This window comes from Pseudochaenichthys georgianus, chromosome 5 (assembly GCF_902827115.2).
Source record: "Pseudochaenichthys georgianus chromosome 5, fPseGeo1.2, whole genome shotgun sequence".
Classification (NCBI taxonomy): Eukaryota; Metazoa; Chordata; class Actinopteri; order Perciformes; family Channichthyidae; genus Pseudochaenichthys; species Pseudochaenichthys georgianus.
This window is the reverse complement of record NC_047507.1, coordinates 45,831,069-45,848,098: the sequence shown is the minus strand read 5'-3', so window position 1 is coordinate 45,848,098 and position 17,030 is coordinate 45,831,069. Positions and strand designations below refer to the sequence as shown.

General features: G+C 42.9%; 1 protein-coding gene across 1 annotated transcript in view; it reads left to right on the top strand.

Moving 5' to 3' along the window:
• The first annotated feature begins 250 nt into the window (after positions 1-250).
• cadpsa (Ca2+-dependent activator protein for secretion a) overlaps positions 251-17,030 on the top strand; it is a 252,895-nt gene continuing 236,115 nt past the window's right edge. Inside the window, exon 1 of the mRNA XM_034084138.2 lies at positions 251-798. Coding sequence (XP_033940029.1) covers positions 466-798 — 333 coding nt within the window. The 5' untranslated portion in view covers positions 251-465. The remainder of the gene's footprint in view (positions 799-17,030) is intronic.

The window sequence follows — 17,030 nt, the reverse complement described above, 5'->3', positions numbered from 1 at the left end:
TGTCTCTTCACTCGGAAGGATCATCAGGTGGCCGTTCATTGTGCTCACACAAACTGATCCCAGAGCTGCCGGGGTCGGGTTTCAGCACCGCGGTCAGCTCCGAGCCCAGCCCCTCCCCCCCCCCCAGGCAGCAGAGCACCAACATATCAGCGTTTCCTCCTTTTCTCCCTCCCTGCGACCCCTCCCCCTTTATGTCGGCTCTCATGATAAATCCCTCCTATATATGTTCAACTAGCTGCTAGACTTGAAAGGCTTGGAAATCACGCCAACAACCAGACTCTCCGCTCTGATCTGTCCTGCTGAGATTGAGTCGTCTGACGGCAGTTTTCCCCCCTTGGAAAGCAGAGAAGATCCGCTCAGTCAGTGCGCGTCTCCCTCTGAGGCGGATCGGCAGCTGTTTTTCCTACTTTTGCAGTTTCACCTTCGTAGCAGGTAGTCTTTATTCTCCATCCAAGCCTCGGCAGCATGTTGGACCCGTCTTCCAGCGAGGAGGAAGGGGATGAAATACAGGAGGTGGAGCGCAAAGAGGTGGCGGCCCCGAAGAGCGCCGGAGGAGCCAGGCTGTCCCCGGGCCGAGCCTCTGACGGCGGCGCAGGGCTGCAGCCCCGCGGCGCCGTGAGACCCTCCAGCCCCAGCCCCTCGGTGGGCAGCGACAAAGAGAAAGAAGATCTGGAGAAGATGCAGAGAGAGGAAGAGGAGAGGAAAAAGAGACTCCAGCTGTATGTATTTGTGATGCGCTGCATCGCCTATCCGTTCAACGCAAAGCAACCTACTGATATGGCCAGGAGGCAGCAGAAGGTAAGATCAGTGTGGTACACGGGAAATAACCCTGACCTAACTTCAAAGCTTTTTGTAAATATCCTTCATCTATCATGTGTGGCAGGCTTCTCTAATATCCATGACAACTGTTGCTTCTGCAGGCGCAACATGTGCCTCTCTGTGGAATATTCAAGAACGCTAAATATAACTCGGTTTACTGAACCTTACAGTCAGAGAGGATTTCACATGTTACATTTAATGCACACCACTGGAGGATCTGATGCTACATTATTAGAGGAGGTGGTGGACTGTGATGCATGAAGTGCAGTCTGAGAAGAGAGTCACACTGCCTCGCAGAGAGAGAGGGGGGAGAGAGAGAGAGAGAGAGGGGGTGAGAGAGAGAGAGAGGGGGGGGGAGAGAGAGAGAGAGGGGGGGGGGAGAGAGGAGAGAGAAGAGAGAGAGAGAGAGGAGAGAGGGGGGGGAGAGCATGTAAATTGCCTCTGGGCTCAGAAGCTCCCTGCTCGTCTCTCAGAAAGACCTGTTGCTCCTCCTCGAGCAGCGTGTCCTCCAGCAGCATGTCCTCCTCCAGCAGCGTGTCCTCCAGCAGCGTGTCCTCCAGCAGCGTGTCCTCCAGCAGTGTGTCCTCCAGCAGCATGTCCTCCTCCAGCAGCGTGTCCTCCAGCAGCGTGTCCTCCAGCAGCGTGTCCTCCAGCAGCGTGTCCTCCAGCAGCATGTCCTCCTCCAGCAGCGTGTGTAGCAGCATGTCCTCCTCCAGCAGGGTGCCTGCAGAATGTGTCTTTATACAGCTATCAGCTAAACTCCCCTGAGGTACTTAATGTATTGGTTGATTCTGAACATGACCTTTTTAAACACATGACAGTGTTGTAGCAATATGTCTGAACTGGGGTTCTGAAGAGTTCTGTGAGTTTCCCTACGGCATGGCTCTGAAGGCTTCACTACGTTTGAAATGAACTTTGTTGGAAGGTAACCGTGTTTAGTGTCCTTAAGAGTCAAAGCTTACAGAAGGGGGATGTGATACTCATTAGCAACACGTCCTTGTTGTTACACAACTCATTCAGCCACTATAGTGCTCAAACTGTACTCAAAGGTGTGTTCACCCTCAGTCTAACGCAGCTGCGTATGCATGTAAGCTGTACGCAGGATACCCTGAGTGGCAGTTGTGTGATTCATGACATGTTTGTTTGGCCCAATGTGCACGAGATGGAACACTGAAACCCGTTCACTTCATCGAGGATGAATCCACCCTGGATTCTTCAAGGAAACCTTTATTCTCAGATGTCCCGACTGAAGTGATCAGAACACGTCTAAACGTACTCCCACAGACGGAGCTGGAATAGGGTTTTAGTGAAAAGGCACGTGTTAATGAAACACATCAATGAAACTTGAATACACTGCAAACGTTGTGTGAGCGTTTGTATTTGCTATCGTGTTGCTGTTGCTGAACGTGGCCACAATCTTCTTCACATTATCAATACCTTTCTCTGTTTGTTTACAATGGAGTTAAGCAAGTAAAACTAAGTTATCTTCAACAACTCAGGGTCACACACACTGAGCATTTATATACAAGTGATCATTTGGGGAGTAAAGTATTCCTTTTCATTTAACAATGAACAATTTTGAGCAAACAAGTTTTATTTGGTCACTCAACTATCTTCCCACGGAGACGCAGTAGCTTCATTTGAGGGCTAGTTTATTATTAAATATGAAATGTTCCTTACATTAATACATCAATAGTAATAATTCAATCATATAAAATATGTGCAGTTGCTTGCAACATGAGTTGAAAGCCAGCCAGTGTTGGTGTGCATGCACCTGTATGGACTACACTGGAAAGCATAGTCTCCACACTCCACAAATCACTCTTTACATGTCTCATGATCGTTGCCCCCCCCAACACACTCTCAGTCCCTAAGCGTCCAGGAGCGACGCTTGGTCAGTGTCCGTGGCGTGCAGTTGTGACGCTCCTAGGCTCCTTCAGCTTCATAAAGGGAATAGCTTTCAACTGATTGCAATGTATTCCCATCTGCGTCGGGATTTGACGCTCATGGAAGCACGGCATTCGTTTGTGTCGGCTGCCCTTAAAGGCAATGTGAGCGTCCATTCCCATTGGATAACGGAGAATTGTACACCCGGAAGTAAGTATTCCTCTTACTGTCGATTGATTTTACAGTGATATCTGCACTACTCATCGACTAAAAAACACCAGATTATCCAACATTGATTGGTTTAAATTGTGTACAATGCTTTTGTATTTTTCCCCTTCGATTCGGAGAAACAAATATTTTTTCGGAGTAAAGGATGGCAGAAGACACTACACTACCCAGAATCCCCAGCTATCGTTTGGACTAAGCCATGTGCTCTGTTTGACAAACCGCGTGATAGTCCTCAAGCTCTGTGATTGGAGAGTGTGCTCCGAGGGTTAAGCCGATTCTCGAACAGCACTTGAAATGGGATGGAACCACGGCAGACTGTCCAAAACTGGATTTGAACGGGTCCACCGCGTCCCCCCCTCCCCCACCCCGTCCCCAGAACTACTCATGCTGGCTATTCTGTTTCGCAACATGTTCTCTATGGCACGTCTCTACTGGGAGTTGTAGTTTTAAAAGACGTTTTCGTATTTCCAATAATAAGAAGTTGCCAGTATTAAACTGTGTACATCCCTGGAGGTTTAGGGGACAGGAAACACTCACATTTAAAACATATAATTTATAAATGGGTGAAAATTGCTTGTGCCCATTATAGGCAGTATTAATATATATACCCACATGCCAGCTAAGGTCAGAAGAGCTTTATTTAACAGCTGGTCTTATGTGTGTGACCCCTGTGATAACATTACATTACATTAATTGATAAGCCTGAAACATGCACTTGTCAAGGTTCAGAGGCACATTGTGCAAATATGGCAGTAGCCATCGATCAGCTTAAGATAAGATATACTTTATTGATCCCAAGTTGGAACATTTGCGTTACATCAGCATGTGTAAATCATTTAGTATAATCACACAAATTCTGTGTTTTATATTCAACAATTCTGTGTTCTTTATTTATTGATTGTTCAATACCTGACAAGGCCGGAGATGAAATATCTACATACATCTTATAAGAGTATAATACATTATGTATAATATCAGTTAAAATAAGTGCTTCAACATAGTTAACATTGCTGGAGGTATGCACAAATATTGATAGATGTCTTGTAGTGCACTATTGAGGAACCTGCGACCCAAGTTTTTCATTCAATGCAGAACTACACCACAGTTGTGTAGGCCTATATGATATGTCAATAAACCTTAGAACATCTTGAAATATTGAAAGGGATGTGCAAAATAGTGATTATATACAGTCTTTAATTAACTATTAGTAGAGAATAACGAGTAATGAATATACTTTATAGGGATCCTATTAATATCTAATAATAAAAATAATTAAATTCAATAACATGATTTAACCACCAGGTGTCCCTTTATATCAGCTGTGCACCTTTATGGTGTAAATACAGCCTATCTACCAATTGGATCAAATATAAAAGTCAGCCGAATTAGTGTTGATACTGCAAGGAGACGTATTGTGTGAAAAGAAATGTAAGATGTTGTTTAATGGCTGATATATTTATGATCCACTTCACGTTTTCATGAGGTCTTCTCATCAGGGCTCTATAAATACAGAACTACGGCAGATATGTAATATTTAATGCAGCCGAACCGTGTATTACAATGCCGGTATGTGATGACTTTCAAAGAGAAAAGCAAGCACACTCGGAATAAAGTATTATTTTATTTTTAAAAAATGTTTTCGGTCTGTTTCTGGTATTTGTTAATGACGATGTGCTGTGAGATGTGAGACTGGAATTGCACTGGGGAAAATAACGTAGGCTATCTTTTAGGGGTGTAACGGTATCCGTATTCGTCCCGTACCGTCACGGTTCGGACGTCACGGTTCGGCACATGCAGTCACACGGCGAATACGCCTTTTTTTACGAGTGGGAAAAAAGTAATTCAAGGCAGCATCCACTACACTATATATACTCCAGGGGGCGGTATTGCGCCTAAAAGCTGTTTGCCAGCCGCCCTTAAACAACAAATGAAGAACAAGAAGAAACACAACAACAAAACGAACAAAATACAAGAAGAAGAAAAGTTAGTATGGTGAGTTCAGATAACACACAGGAGCTAGAACCCACCTGCTTCTTTTAAATCAGCTGTGTGGGAACATTTCGGGTTCCCTGTGGACTACAATAACGATGAGGTGTGCGAGTGGTGGATCGGAAGAGGACGGTGTGTCGGCGTTGTTCTACAGCGGTGCGGTATGCTAATGGTAACACACGCCAAACATGCTAAATCATATCAGAAGGCATCACCCAGATTTGCCAATCACCAGAGCCCGGAAAAAGACAACAGCTGTTCAATAGCTGATCCCCGCTGTTTTTAAGAAGCCAATAGACATGAGAGCCGAGAGACCAAAAATAAATAACGGAAGCTTTTGGCATATGTTTTTCAACGACTTTGCACTCTTGAAACACTTTCTTATTATTTATGATGTAATATTTTCAAGACATCCTTTTTAGTTTTACAGCTTGATGAAACCTTTTTGTTTGACATCAGCCATTATAGATAATATGGCCATCTGAGTATACTGTGTATGGATTGTTTTGAACTGTTTAATACAGTTAATTATTCAAAATGTCAGAGTTCTTTATTTTTAAACTGAAACTTGCGCTACTGTTCAAACATAAATAACAACAAACCTGGAATTATGCATTTGGGACTTTTTTTTGCTTTTTTGTTGTACCGAACCGTGATCTCCAGACCGAGGTACGAACCGAACCGTGACTTCTGTGAACCGTTACACCCCTACTATCTTTAGATGCGGATTTTGTTAAACTAATATGTTTAGGCTGTGGACCAACACTATACATTGACGGGGAAGGGGGTAGCAATAAAGATAACACCATTAAACAGTTACACAACATAACAGAAATAATATCGATAGCAGCGTCCCTAGCAACCACCTTGGTAACAATGAAAACGTTCTATGGACGCAATTTCCTGAAGTAATCTTCGTAATAACTAGAAAACTAAAGATCATGTATATCCACTGCACACATAATCTGAAATAACAACTCATATTCTTCGCATCAAATGACATCAAAACGCATTTTAATGGCCAAACTAGCTTTAAAATAGGCATTTTCCACCGAGAATAAAACGAAGTTCGGCCATGTTTTCTTTTTCTGCAGGGAGAAATTTGAAGATCACGTGACATAGACGCCAGCCATCGGAATGAATGGTGAAAAAAACGGGGTTTGTCAAACAGAGCACATGGTGTAGTCCAAACGATAGCTGGGGATTCTGGGTAGTGTAGTGTCTTCTGCTATCCTTTACTCTGAAAAAATATTTGTTTCTCCGAATCGAAGGCGAAAATACAAAAGCATTGCACACAATTTAAACCAATCAATGTTGTGTAATCAACAAGGATAATCTGGTGTTTTTTAGTCGATGAGTAGTGCAGATATCACTGTAAAATCAATCGACAGTAAGAGGAATACTTACTTCCGGGTGTACAATTCTCCGTTATCCAATGGGAATGGACGCTCACATTGCCTTTAAGGGCAGCCGACACAAACGAATGCCATGCTTCCATGAGCGTCAAATCCCGATGCAGATGGGAATACATTGCAATCAGTTGAAAGCTATTTGCGTCCCTTTATGAAGCTGAAGGAGCCTAGGAGCGTCACAACTGGACGCCACGGACCGTGACCAAACGTCGCTCCTGGACGCTTAGGGAGTGAGAGTGTGTTGCCCAGCCACTCTGTGATCTCAACACGGCCCATTCCCCTTTTATTTGTTTCCATCTTAACAAACAGAGAACCATTTGTTAAGCTTACTGATAGGTGCATATGCTGTTAGTTGTTGAGGTTGAAACAATGATGATGATGATGATGATGATGATGATGATGATGATGATGATGATGATGATGATGATGATGATGATGATGATGATGACACATTAGTGGCTTTCATTCATTCTCTGTTATTCATCACTCACAAAAGAGGAAAGTGAATGATATTGGAAAGAAGGACACAGACATGTTTCTCAGAGTTCAGAGAACATTATAAGCTCTGGGATGCAAGCCATTCAGAGACGTTCAGTCTCAGTGTGAGAATCAGTCTGCACTACAGTGGAAATGTAGGTAGTCAGAGAATCAAAGTCTAATTTGACATTCTGTGTTTGGATCACACTTTGGAGCTCATACTCCTTCTCAGACACATTTGCCAGTCAGCTGGGAGGTGGGTGGTTCGGCACCGGGCTGAAGATGCTGTGGCTGAACAGAGAGGGAGCCATGGCTGTTCCCTTCATGTTCAAACATTTGTTTACAACAGTTTTTAGGACCTCAAACGTGTTGCCCAAACATGGTAAAGCTGCCTCATGATTTCTGCATCATACCTGATATATATAGTTATGATGTTTCCAAAATATAAGTAAAAAGAAAAAGTAGAATCAGAACCTGAAATAACATTGAGTTTAACCACAAAAGATGATTCTATATTAGGCAGGATGATTGAAACCATCACATATTTTGTTTAATACATTTGTGTTTTTGACTATTTTCTAATTTAAATATCACTTGACACCGCTTTCACTTAACTCAGAACATTGTGTGGGTATGAGGTGATTGTTTATCTACACTTGTTTGTAAAAGGGTCTTCATACGATGCTCTGAGGCTTAATGTGAATGACGAACGTGGGAGATTTCTCCTAAGCAGTAAAGTTGGCTGTAAAAGTGACACAAACTGAAACAATGAGCTTTCACACTACACACACATTCCAGCCATAGTTCATACTATATTAGACATAACGTGCAGCTAACCAATCATTATTGCCAAAGGAACCCCCACAGTGTCGGAATCACCCTGAAGGGATGCACATTATCCTGCTTATTGCACAGACACTTATTAGATAAATATATTATTTGACACAACATGTTGATTTAAACATGATTTTAGTGAAATGAAATAGAGAGAAGAGAAGGGGAACTGAGGAGAGAGGAGGGGAAGCAGCAGGCGGTTAGAGAAATGAGAACTCCTCTCTGAGCGGTCATTTTAAAGAGACGTCCATTAATGATGACAGGAGGCACAGCAGCCTCTGTCTGATGGACACATGTGTTCATGACCACTTCTATATCTACTTTGATTCATTCACAGGGCGGTATAATGAGACAATAACATGCTACAGATGCGGACACACACATATATATATATATATGTGTATATATATATATGTATATATTTATATAAATATATACAATTTCAGAATCAAACAGAGCACTCTCATAATAACGTAACACTATCAGAGACTGGATATATCCCCCCTCTCTCTGGTCGCTACAATGAGGAAAATAAATTACGGGCCAAAAGTTTTATCTACAATTATTAAAAGTAAGCAGAGGACACCAAACCAACTGAGACCTGTCTGTCCCGCCGCATCTACGCACACACTGTACCACACACACCTACAGTGTCACGATCTGTCTGTGTTGTGTTTTGTCTTTTTCTGTCTTTGGTTTCATGTTTTATTTTGAAAAGTCTTCACCCCCTGTCCTGTTGCTTTCTGTCTGTGTTCCCTCCTACCTGATTACCTGATTGTGTTCACCTGGTGCCCCTGTGTGTTCTCCTCCCTCCTCACCTGTGTCTTGTTTGTGTGATTAGTCTTGTGTGTATTTAAGTTCTGGTGTTTCTGTCTCTCATTGTTGGTTCATTGTTTGTCGTTGACTGTGTTCACGAAGTAGTGTTCTGTTTTGTTCCTTAAATCCTTGAAATAAAGGTATTTTTTCTAGTGATGGCGAGATGAAGCCTTATGAAGCTTTGAAGCTTTCCAGCCAATTGGTTTGCAAAAGGGTTCATCTCATGAGGCTTCATCATGGGCTTCATTTGAACACAAACCCCCCTGTTGGTCAAAGTGTGTAAAACAGGCAGATTGGACATCTCAACAGTGTGCTCTATCTCATACCGAGTTCCCAATGAGTAAAGCCTTAGAATAACTCTAAACAACGAACAGAAAATCATATTTTCATGTTAACAATATTGTATTTATTCCAGTTTAATGATTGTGATTGAAAAGCCCAAGGAGGCTGGTAAACATTGCAAAGAGGGATTTGTATCCTTAATAATATTCATAAACTTAACCATGTTGTAGCCTGAGAAAGGCTAAACCATATCAAAGAATACATTTATTAACTACATTATCTCATTTAGCTGTAGCTTTTATAAACAACAAAAAAGACGTATTGACGAGTCGTTGAACCAGGGACCCTGCGGTCATGAGTCAACTGCTTTCCAGCTGAGCCGCAGCACACACGCTAAAGCTCCCTGAAAACACTGCAAGATATGTATTTCTGTATTTATTGATGTTTTTATTCCTACATGTATTTATGCTTGTATCTATTTATTATGACATGTTCCGACCTCTATATGAGTGAGGGTCTGAGCTCTTTTAATTACATCGTGTCACCAGCGGGCCCGGGTACAGGAGGGGTAATATGGTTCTTATTATACATCCATGGGTATTATGAGCATTGTGGTTCAACGGTTCAACCGATCTGAAGCACTTTCTGAAGCAGTCACGTGGTATCGACAGGCAGCGAGGCTTCGTTTGTCATCGATGACGTCACTGGCCCAAAACGATACAAGCCTCGATACATGCTTCACAAAAAGCTTCGGGGATTACTCGACACACGCTCCGAAGCCTCGGCGCAATACGTAACATCACTAATTTGTTCTGTTTATTCTGCATTTGGGTCCTGCCTGCTTCACTCACCCTAACAGAATGAACCAACGACAAATGGACCCAGCAGATGATCCATTTGAGGTAGAATTACAACATTTTATTTGGCTTGCTGCTTTGATTGGTGGAAGGGAGCGTCCAGTGTTCGACAGATGAGGGCCCTCGGGCCCGGCTCCCTGACTCTTCCAGCCGCTGCCTTCGCCCTCATGCCCGGCCCCCTGAGTTCGCCCGCTGTGGCCTTCGCCCCTTTGTGAACTCTACCTGGCCCCCGGGACGTCCGCCGGAGATCCCTTCCGGGCCGTCCGCTGTGCTCCTGGGTTGTCAGTCCAAACCCGTCCTCCAGACCCCCTCCACCCACCCTGGTGGCCCACATTTTGTAGACCTCACAGCTGTTCTCACTGTAAAGATCGCGTTGCAATGAAAGCAGTTAAAAAAAAAAAAATCCAGGGGATGCATGCAGAGCTGTGATTGGCTGAGATAAGTCCGGCCGTGCGTCACGACTCTTTAAAACATCTCTGTTCCCGGAAATGCATCCACGAAGGAGCCGTGGAGGATCCATCAGTGTATCCTCGGTTAGAGCTCCTCCAGAGAGCCTCCTCGATGCTCGATCCTCGGTCCTCGAAGTGCATTTAGAGAAATTAGATGTCCTCCAACATGGCGCGCTGAAATTCATTTCCGGGTCACTACCGGAGGACCGAGGAGTCGAGGAGGGGGAATTAGTGAAATGAGAAAGGGCCAGGGTGTTTCTCAATGTCAAGGAAAGATGCTCCAGAGCCACTATTTCAAGGATGCTACGTCATCGAGTCCCGCCGAAGGACTGTTCCAATGTCCGGCATGCTCCTTGTAATTCTACCGAGCCCGGCGTGCTTCGTAGAGAGAAATTTCGAGGCTGCACATGTGTATCCTCCGTGGTATTACAATCCCCACAATGCTTTGCGCACGGACCAATTTCCAAATCTTTGGCGGAAATCGTGCTCCATTTAAGGCAGGGCCTCGCATATGACCAGTGATGTACCTGAACGCGTTCAATGAACGATCGTTCATGAACGCGTTCATATTTTGGGCGAACGTGAACTGAACGTACTGTATTTCCGCTAGATGAACGTAATTGAGAACGCGTTCATTCTCAGCGCTGTATAACGGCGTTCAAACGTGCGTTCATTCTCAGCACTGTATTATAACGGCGTTCAAAAGTGTGCCAGATTTCATATGCCTTTCAGCCGAAAACCCAGTTAAAACACACCGTAAACAGGCTTCAAAATAATGCGGAAAACCACCCAATCTGGCAACAGCAAGCTGCCTGTGACGCGTACGCGCCTGTCACCCCTGGCTGTCGCACTAAAATATAAATATACTAAATATATCAGACTCCTCACAACAAACAATGTGGAACCACGGAACCGGCGAGCATTGAATGAATGAATGAATGAATGAATGAATTAGTATGGACGAAGCCGAGAGCAGCTGCAGCAGCACTCGCTCAGAGTGAGACTCTACGGCAGGGGTGGGGAACCTCCGGCCGTATACGGCCCGCGAGACAATTTGGTACGGCCCTCGAGGTAATTTATAAACACACGCAAAAAATAAAAAAATGAAAGAAATCTAGACCGCAAAAAAATTAAACAAGCGAGTACCTGTTTTTCCTGGCCAAGGTCAGGGTCCTTGAACACAACACGAGCCTAACGTGTCATCACGTGGTATATGTCTCGACTGACAGGGGTGCAGTTCTGACGGAGAGCACCAGAACGCCACTCCAGCACTTCAGAAATTGCAGTACCGATAAGTCCGTACACATGCCACAGTTTCTGCGTGTCTGTGTCTTTAGTTGTAAGCCCAGTGGCGATCTGCTCATCTGTCATACAGTCAATAACTGTGTTGTTGTCATTAGCATCTGGTTAGCTAGCTATGCTAACGAATATAAGAAGCTTTGTCTACAACCAGTGAGGTAAAGGCACATCTTTATATGATCATTATAGTTATAAAAAAATAAGAGAATAAAGTAAACAGGTATAAAATACTATAAGACAGTTATTAATAAAGAAGAATACAGTTTGAAAGGGGAGTGATTTGTCAAATATCCATAAATTAAAAGAAAATCTGCTTACAGTTGTGTTTGGGTGTTGAGAGATGTGTCCATAGATCTCCTAATGTTGCTCTCAAAGTGCAACACATCTTGCCAGGGGAGCATGCCCCCCGGACCCCTCTAGAGGAGGTTAGGTCCCCCCCACTTAAACCATGTTCACATGGATAGGAAACTAAATACATTTGCACACATCTTGTGTCCATAAATTATCTTTCTGTTTAGGTGGTCACGCCACACCCTGCACGTGCATGCATACGCGAGTCATGGTGAGATATCTGGATTAGGAGGTTGCTTTTTCTTTGCACAGAATGAAATGAATGAGCTGTGATTTTAGTTTTTTTAAGCAGAGGTCAATAACTTGTACGGCCCTCTGAGGATATTGTAAAAATTGAAATGGCCCATTAACATCGTACAGGAGACAAATAATAGCTCGCAGCAACTTATTGAAAAAAGAACTATGAACTATAAATTAGTTCATTTTTGAAACCATGAACTTTAGTTCAAAATTTTGAATTATGAACTATGAACTGAACTAGTTCATTTTAAAATATGTGAACTGTGAACTGAACTAGTTCATGTAGAAAGTGAACTTTCCCAACACTGCATATGACGCACACCTGCACACCTGTTAGCCTGTTCCACAATTCTTCGTTTCCCGAGGCTAGGAAGGATTCTTGCCTCACTTCTGAAGGAAGTGACTCGGAACACATGTCCTACCAAGGAAGCGTCCTCGACATTGAGAAACACCCTCAGTTTAGCTTCGGAACCTTCCTAACGGAGTGAAATGGGACCAATCTGGTTCAATAAAGGTTTGAAATGAAATGACCCGGAAGTCCCTCAGTGGCAGCCATGATAAGTGCCGTTCGAATTCTCTAGATCAGTGGTTCCCAAACGGTGTGCCGCGGCACACTGGTGTGCCATGAGGCAAGTCCGGGTGTGCTGTGGGATTTTGTGACAACCATACGTTATTATTGCAATATACAACTACACAAAAATAATTATTTTTTAATTTACTATATCAGTACTTTGTAGGTTTATATGTACGTAATCTGCGCGACTTGCACGTCCACATCTCCACGTGCAGTGCTGCATAAACATGGCTGAGTCAGCGATAATTCTCGAGGGGTGGAGGTATGCCCATTATTTTGAGTTCATCTGAAGAATAGACAGGAATGTGACGGTGAGGTGCAAACTGTGTCCAGGCCAGAAGCTGTTATCCACTGCTGTGAACACCACGTCAAACCTCAACAAGCACCTGCAAAGAAAACATGCTAAGGTGGAGCTACCGCACACGCTATTTGTTGTTTGTTTATATCACAGTCTGTTCTTCTTCTCTGTTTTCCGGTTGTTGCCTGTTTTTAATGACGAATACACACTACCGCCACCTGCTGGTAAGGAGAGTTATTGCCACTCACGCATGCGCAGTTCGTACGTGCTCGGCTGAAGTCTTTGTGGTGTCTGGTTCCAGTGCAACACATGGCCAACACGCAGGAGAACACGCCGACGCAACAGCGTGAGCAGAGATAGACTGCGCAAAATATACAGATAGCAGGAAACAGAGGACAGCCACGGTCAGATAGCAGGAGACAGAGGACAGCCACGGTCAGATAGCAGGAGACAGAGGACAGCCACGGTCAGATAGCAGGAGACAGAGGACAGCCACGGTCAGATAGCAGGAGACAGAGGACAGCCACGGTCAGATAGCAGGAGACAGATAGGAAAACATTCAGGATCTGGATCAGTCTTATGCGACAATGGAAACTGAACTAAAGAGAACATTTGAAACTTTAGCAGTCTGCGTGAGCGGGCCGGCCCGGCGATTAAAGTAACGAGTAAAGTAACGAGTAAAGTAACGAGTTACTTTATGTAGAGAGTAACGAAGTAGTGTAATATATTACTTTTTTTTAAAAGTAATATGTAATATATTACTTTTTTTTAGTAACGACCCCATCTCTGCTGAAATGTTACATTTATAATTTGTAGTTCAGGACCATGGACAATGCAGCTTCCTTGCATTGACAGTTCTCTGTGCTGAATTTCCTTTGTCTCATTTTTAATGTTGTGACCTGTCTGGTTTATATGAGTGTGTTGCTGCTTTGATGAAGCCTAATTTGATAACGTTTCAAATTAATTTCTGAAATATTTCGTTAATAAATATTTCATGAGTAATATAGTTGTCTTTGTCACATTTTATTTGGCATTAGTAAATAATGATGCACATTTACAGATATTTTACATGATATGAGTGATACCACGTGTTATAAGGGCTATTTTGCACAATAGGTGTGCCTTGAGATTTTTACTTGTCCTTTGGTGTGCCTTGGGCACAACAAGTTTGGGAACCACTGCTCTAGATGATAGGAAAGGAGGTTTCAAACTTCCTTTATAACTTCCTTTAGCTTAGGAATCACTGGACCTCCCTAACCGAAAGGAGAGGAGAAAATGCTGCCCCACAATGCCTTGCAGCCGCAACATTTGCCGTCACTCAACAGTCGTCCGTTCATGGAAACAAACGATTATGACGGAGAAATTATATCATGAAAGTTGCGGTGCTTATTAAGCATTTTAAAACGTATGTGGTAAGTTGCCAAAGTGCTTTGTTCTGAACGTTCATCAGTATTATAATCAAAGAGAAATATGAACATTAGTTTTTACTGAAATGATCAAATAAAGTCAACATTTCACAGTCTTCACTGAGCTGTGTGGAGTTTGTTCAACTTCTAAAATATATTTGAATGGTGATATACACAGTGATAGATGTTAAGGACTAACGTTTATAATAAATACATTTGTATTGATTTTAAGATCTTTTCATACAATCATACGTATTGGGATTCATGTGGATTAATACGTGTGGACCGGAGGGTGACGAGCATAAATGTCACTTTACTTTTTTATTTCAATTGAAGAATTTATGTTTATCTGTTGTCCACGTTCATAAAGTATAAAACAACCCCATCAGAGCACGGGGCAAAGTCTCTAGATGCGTCCGCCGTTCTTATTCTACATCATGTAGTCCACTGTATAGAAAACTGTCGTTTCCCCACAGCAGCAGACGCACATTAATGATGACCGCTGGCACATCATAAATACGTTGGATAGTGAAAGTGCAGTCGGATTCTCAAAGTCCTTTTGAATTCTCCTATCCACTATTCCTTAACCCTGTGACATTTCACACAGAGGTCAAGGAATAGACGATAGGAATATAGGGGCTGATTTTTGGACTGTTCGACTGCAGCCATCGTCTCTCTTCTTCTGCTGTTCCCTTTAGTGTTTACTTCATATCTCTCTTCTTCTGCTGTTCCATTTAGTGTTTACCTCCTGTCTCTTTTCTTCTGCTGATTTATATGTCGTCCAGCACTCTGTTTTGTAACCTCTTTCTCTATGTTTTGTTGTTTTAGTTATCTTTTTATTTTCTTTACTGGGGACTCTTCAGATATCATGAATTCCTTTTTTTTGCTGATTAGACAGCATGATTATTGCACAGGTGTGCCTTAGGCTGGCCACAATAAAAGGCCACTCTGAAACGTGCAGTTTTGCTTTATTGGGGGGGGGGGTCTGGGGGGGTCCGAAAACCAGTCAGTATCTGGTGTGAGGGGTAGGGTAATGTTGTGAATCGAGTGGCCCATGGTGGTGGTGGGGTTATGGTATGGGCAGGCGTATGTTATGGACGACGAACACAGAAAAGATGGCCTTAACATGACCCAGCGGTCTAGTAGTTCATAAAAAACAATAATATCAAAACAAAATGTTACTACTAACTTTATTGTGAAATTCAAACTGAACGGTAAAAGAATAGTTTCCGGTCTATTCTGAGCCCGATCTCTGTAGATAAATAAAGAACTACGACAGATGTGTAATATATTTAATGCAGCCGAACCATTTATTACAATGCATTCATGTGATGACTTTCAAAGAGTAAAGCAAGCACTGCTGAATAAAGTATGATTTTATCTTTTACGAAACGGTTTTTTTCATATGGAATGCAGTTGGAGGTCACCCAATCAAAGAGCTTGAGAACTAATCACGGGGTTTGTCAAACAGAGCACATGGTGTAGTCCTAAACGATAGCTGGGGATTCTGGGTAGTGTAGTGTCTTCTGCCATCCTTTACTCCGGAAAAATATTTGTTTCTCCGAATCGAAGGGGAAAAATACAAAAGCATTGCACACAATTTAAACCAATCAATGTTGTGTAATTAACAAGGATAATCTGGTGTTTTTTAGTCGATGAGTAGTGCAGATATCACTGTAAAATCAATCGACAGTAAGAGGAATACTTACTTCCGGGTGTACAATTCTCCGTTATCCAATGAGAATGGACGCTCACATTGCCTTTAAGGGCAGCCGACACAAACGAATGCCGTGCTTCCATGAGCGTCAAATACCGACGCAGATGGGAATACATTGCAATCAGTTGAAAGCTATTTGCGTCCCTTTATGACGCTGAAGGAGCCGAGGAGCGTCTCAACTGCACGCCACGGGACCCTGACCAAACGTTGCTCCTGGACGCTTATGGAGTGAGAGTGTGTTGTGTGAAGAGGAGACGAAAGTGGTGCAGTGACGAGTCCTAAAACCGCACGGGTTCCCTCCACAAAAAAGCAATGACATTTCTCCATAGGATTTTAGAAAATAGCTCGAAGTAAGATCTGTGGGAAACGTACCTGTTAGATAAATTCACGTTTTGTTCAGCCGGATAATATCCACCTGTCTACCCTACTTTTATCATTTTCGAATCATAAATCTATCGATTAGATTTATGATAGACTTTTGAAACTACAAGAAGATAAGGAGGACTTTTACAAAAAAGTAATAGAGATTTTTGTCCAGAAGGATAGGCAAATGGACTTAATCTTCAAGTCAAGACCACCATTTTTATTGAAAATGGGATCTTACTAAGAGAGAACAATTCAATATTTACATGATAAAATTACATTTTTTGGGTATCCTTTTGTTGAACTGTCCGTTTAAAATTAATCGAAGCATTAGACTAAAGAGGCTTTTGAAAATAATATTATATTTTGATTTAGGTCAAAATATAATATTTGTAAACCTGAAGAGTCAGTGCCAGTGCCTCACCAGCATGAACCTCACTGCAGAAGCTTATATATAGACATCTAATTTTGTGCCCCACCACTTTTGAACATATAAAAACGCCACTGCTCATACCCCTCTATTTCAGCCCTGTTACTAAAGTGCTGATTCTGGCCACACCCATTTGGAGCTGTTGCTGGCCACACCCCTTTGGAGCGTCCCGTCACTACCCGATCTGCCGCCCTGTTCTATCTGCAGTGCGCATGTGCGAGATGGTCCGCCATATTGGACAACTCTGTACGGCAACGCAAGTGGCGTTTGGCAAAGCACAAAAAGAAAACTCGAGAGAGTTA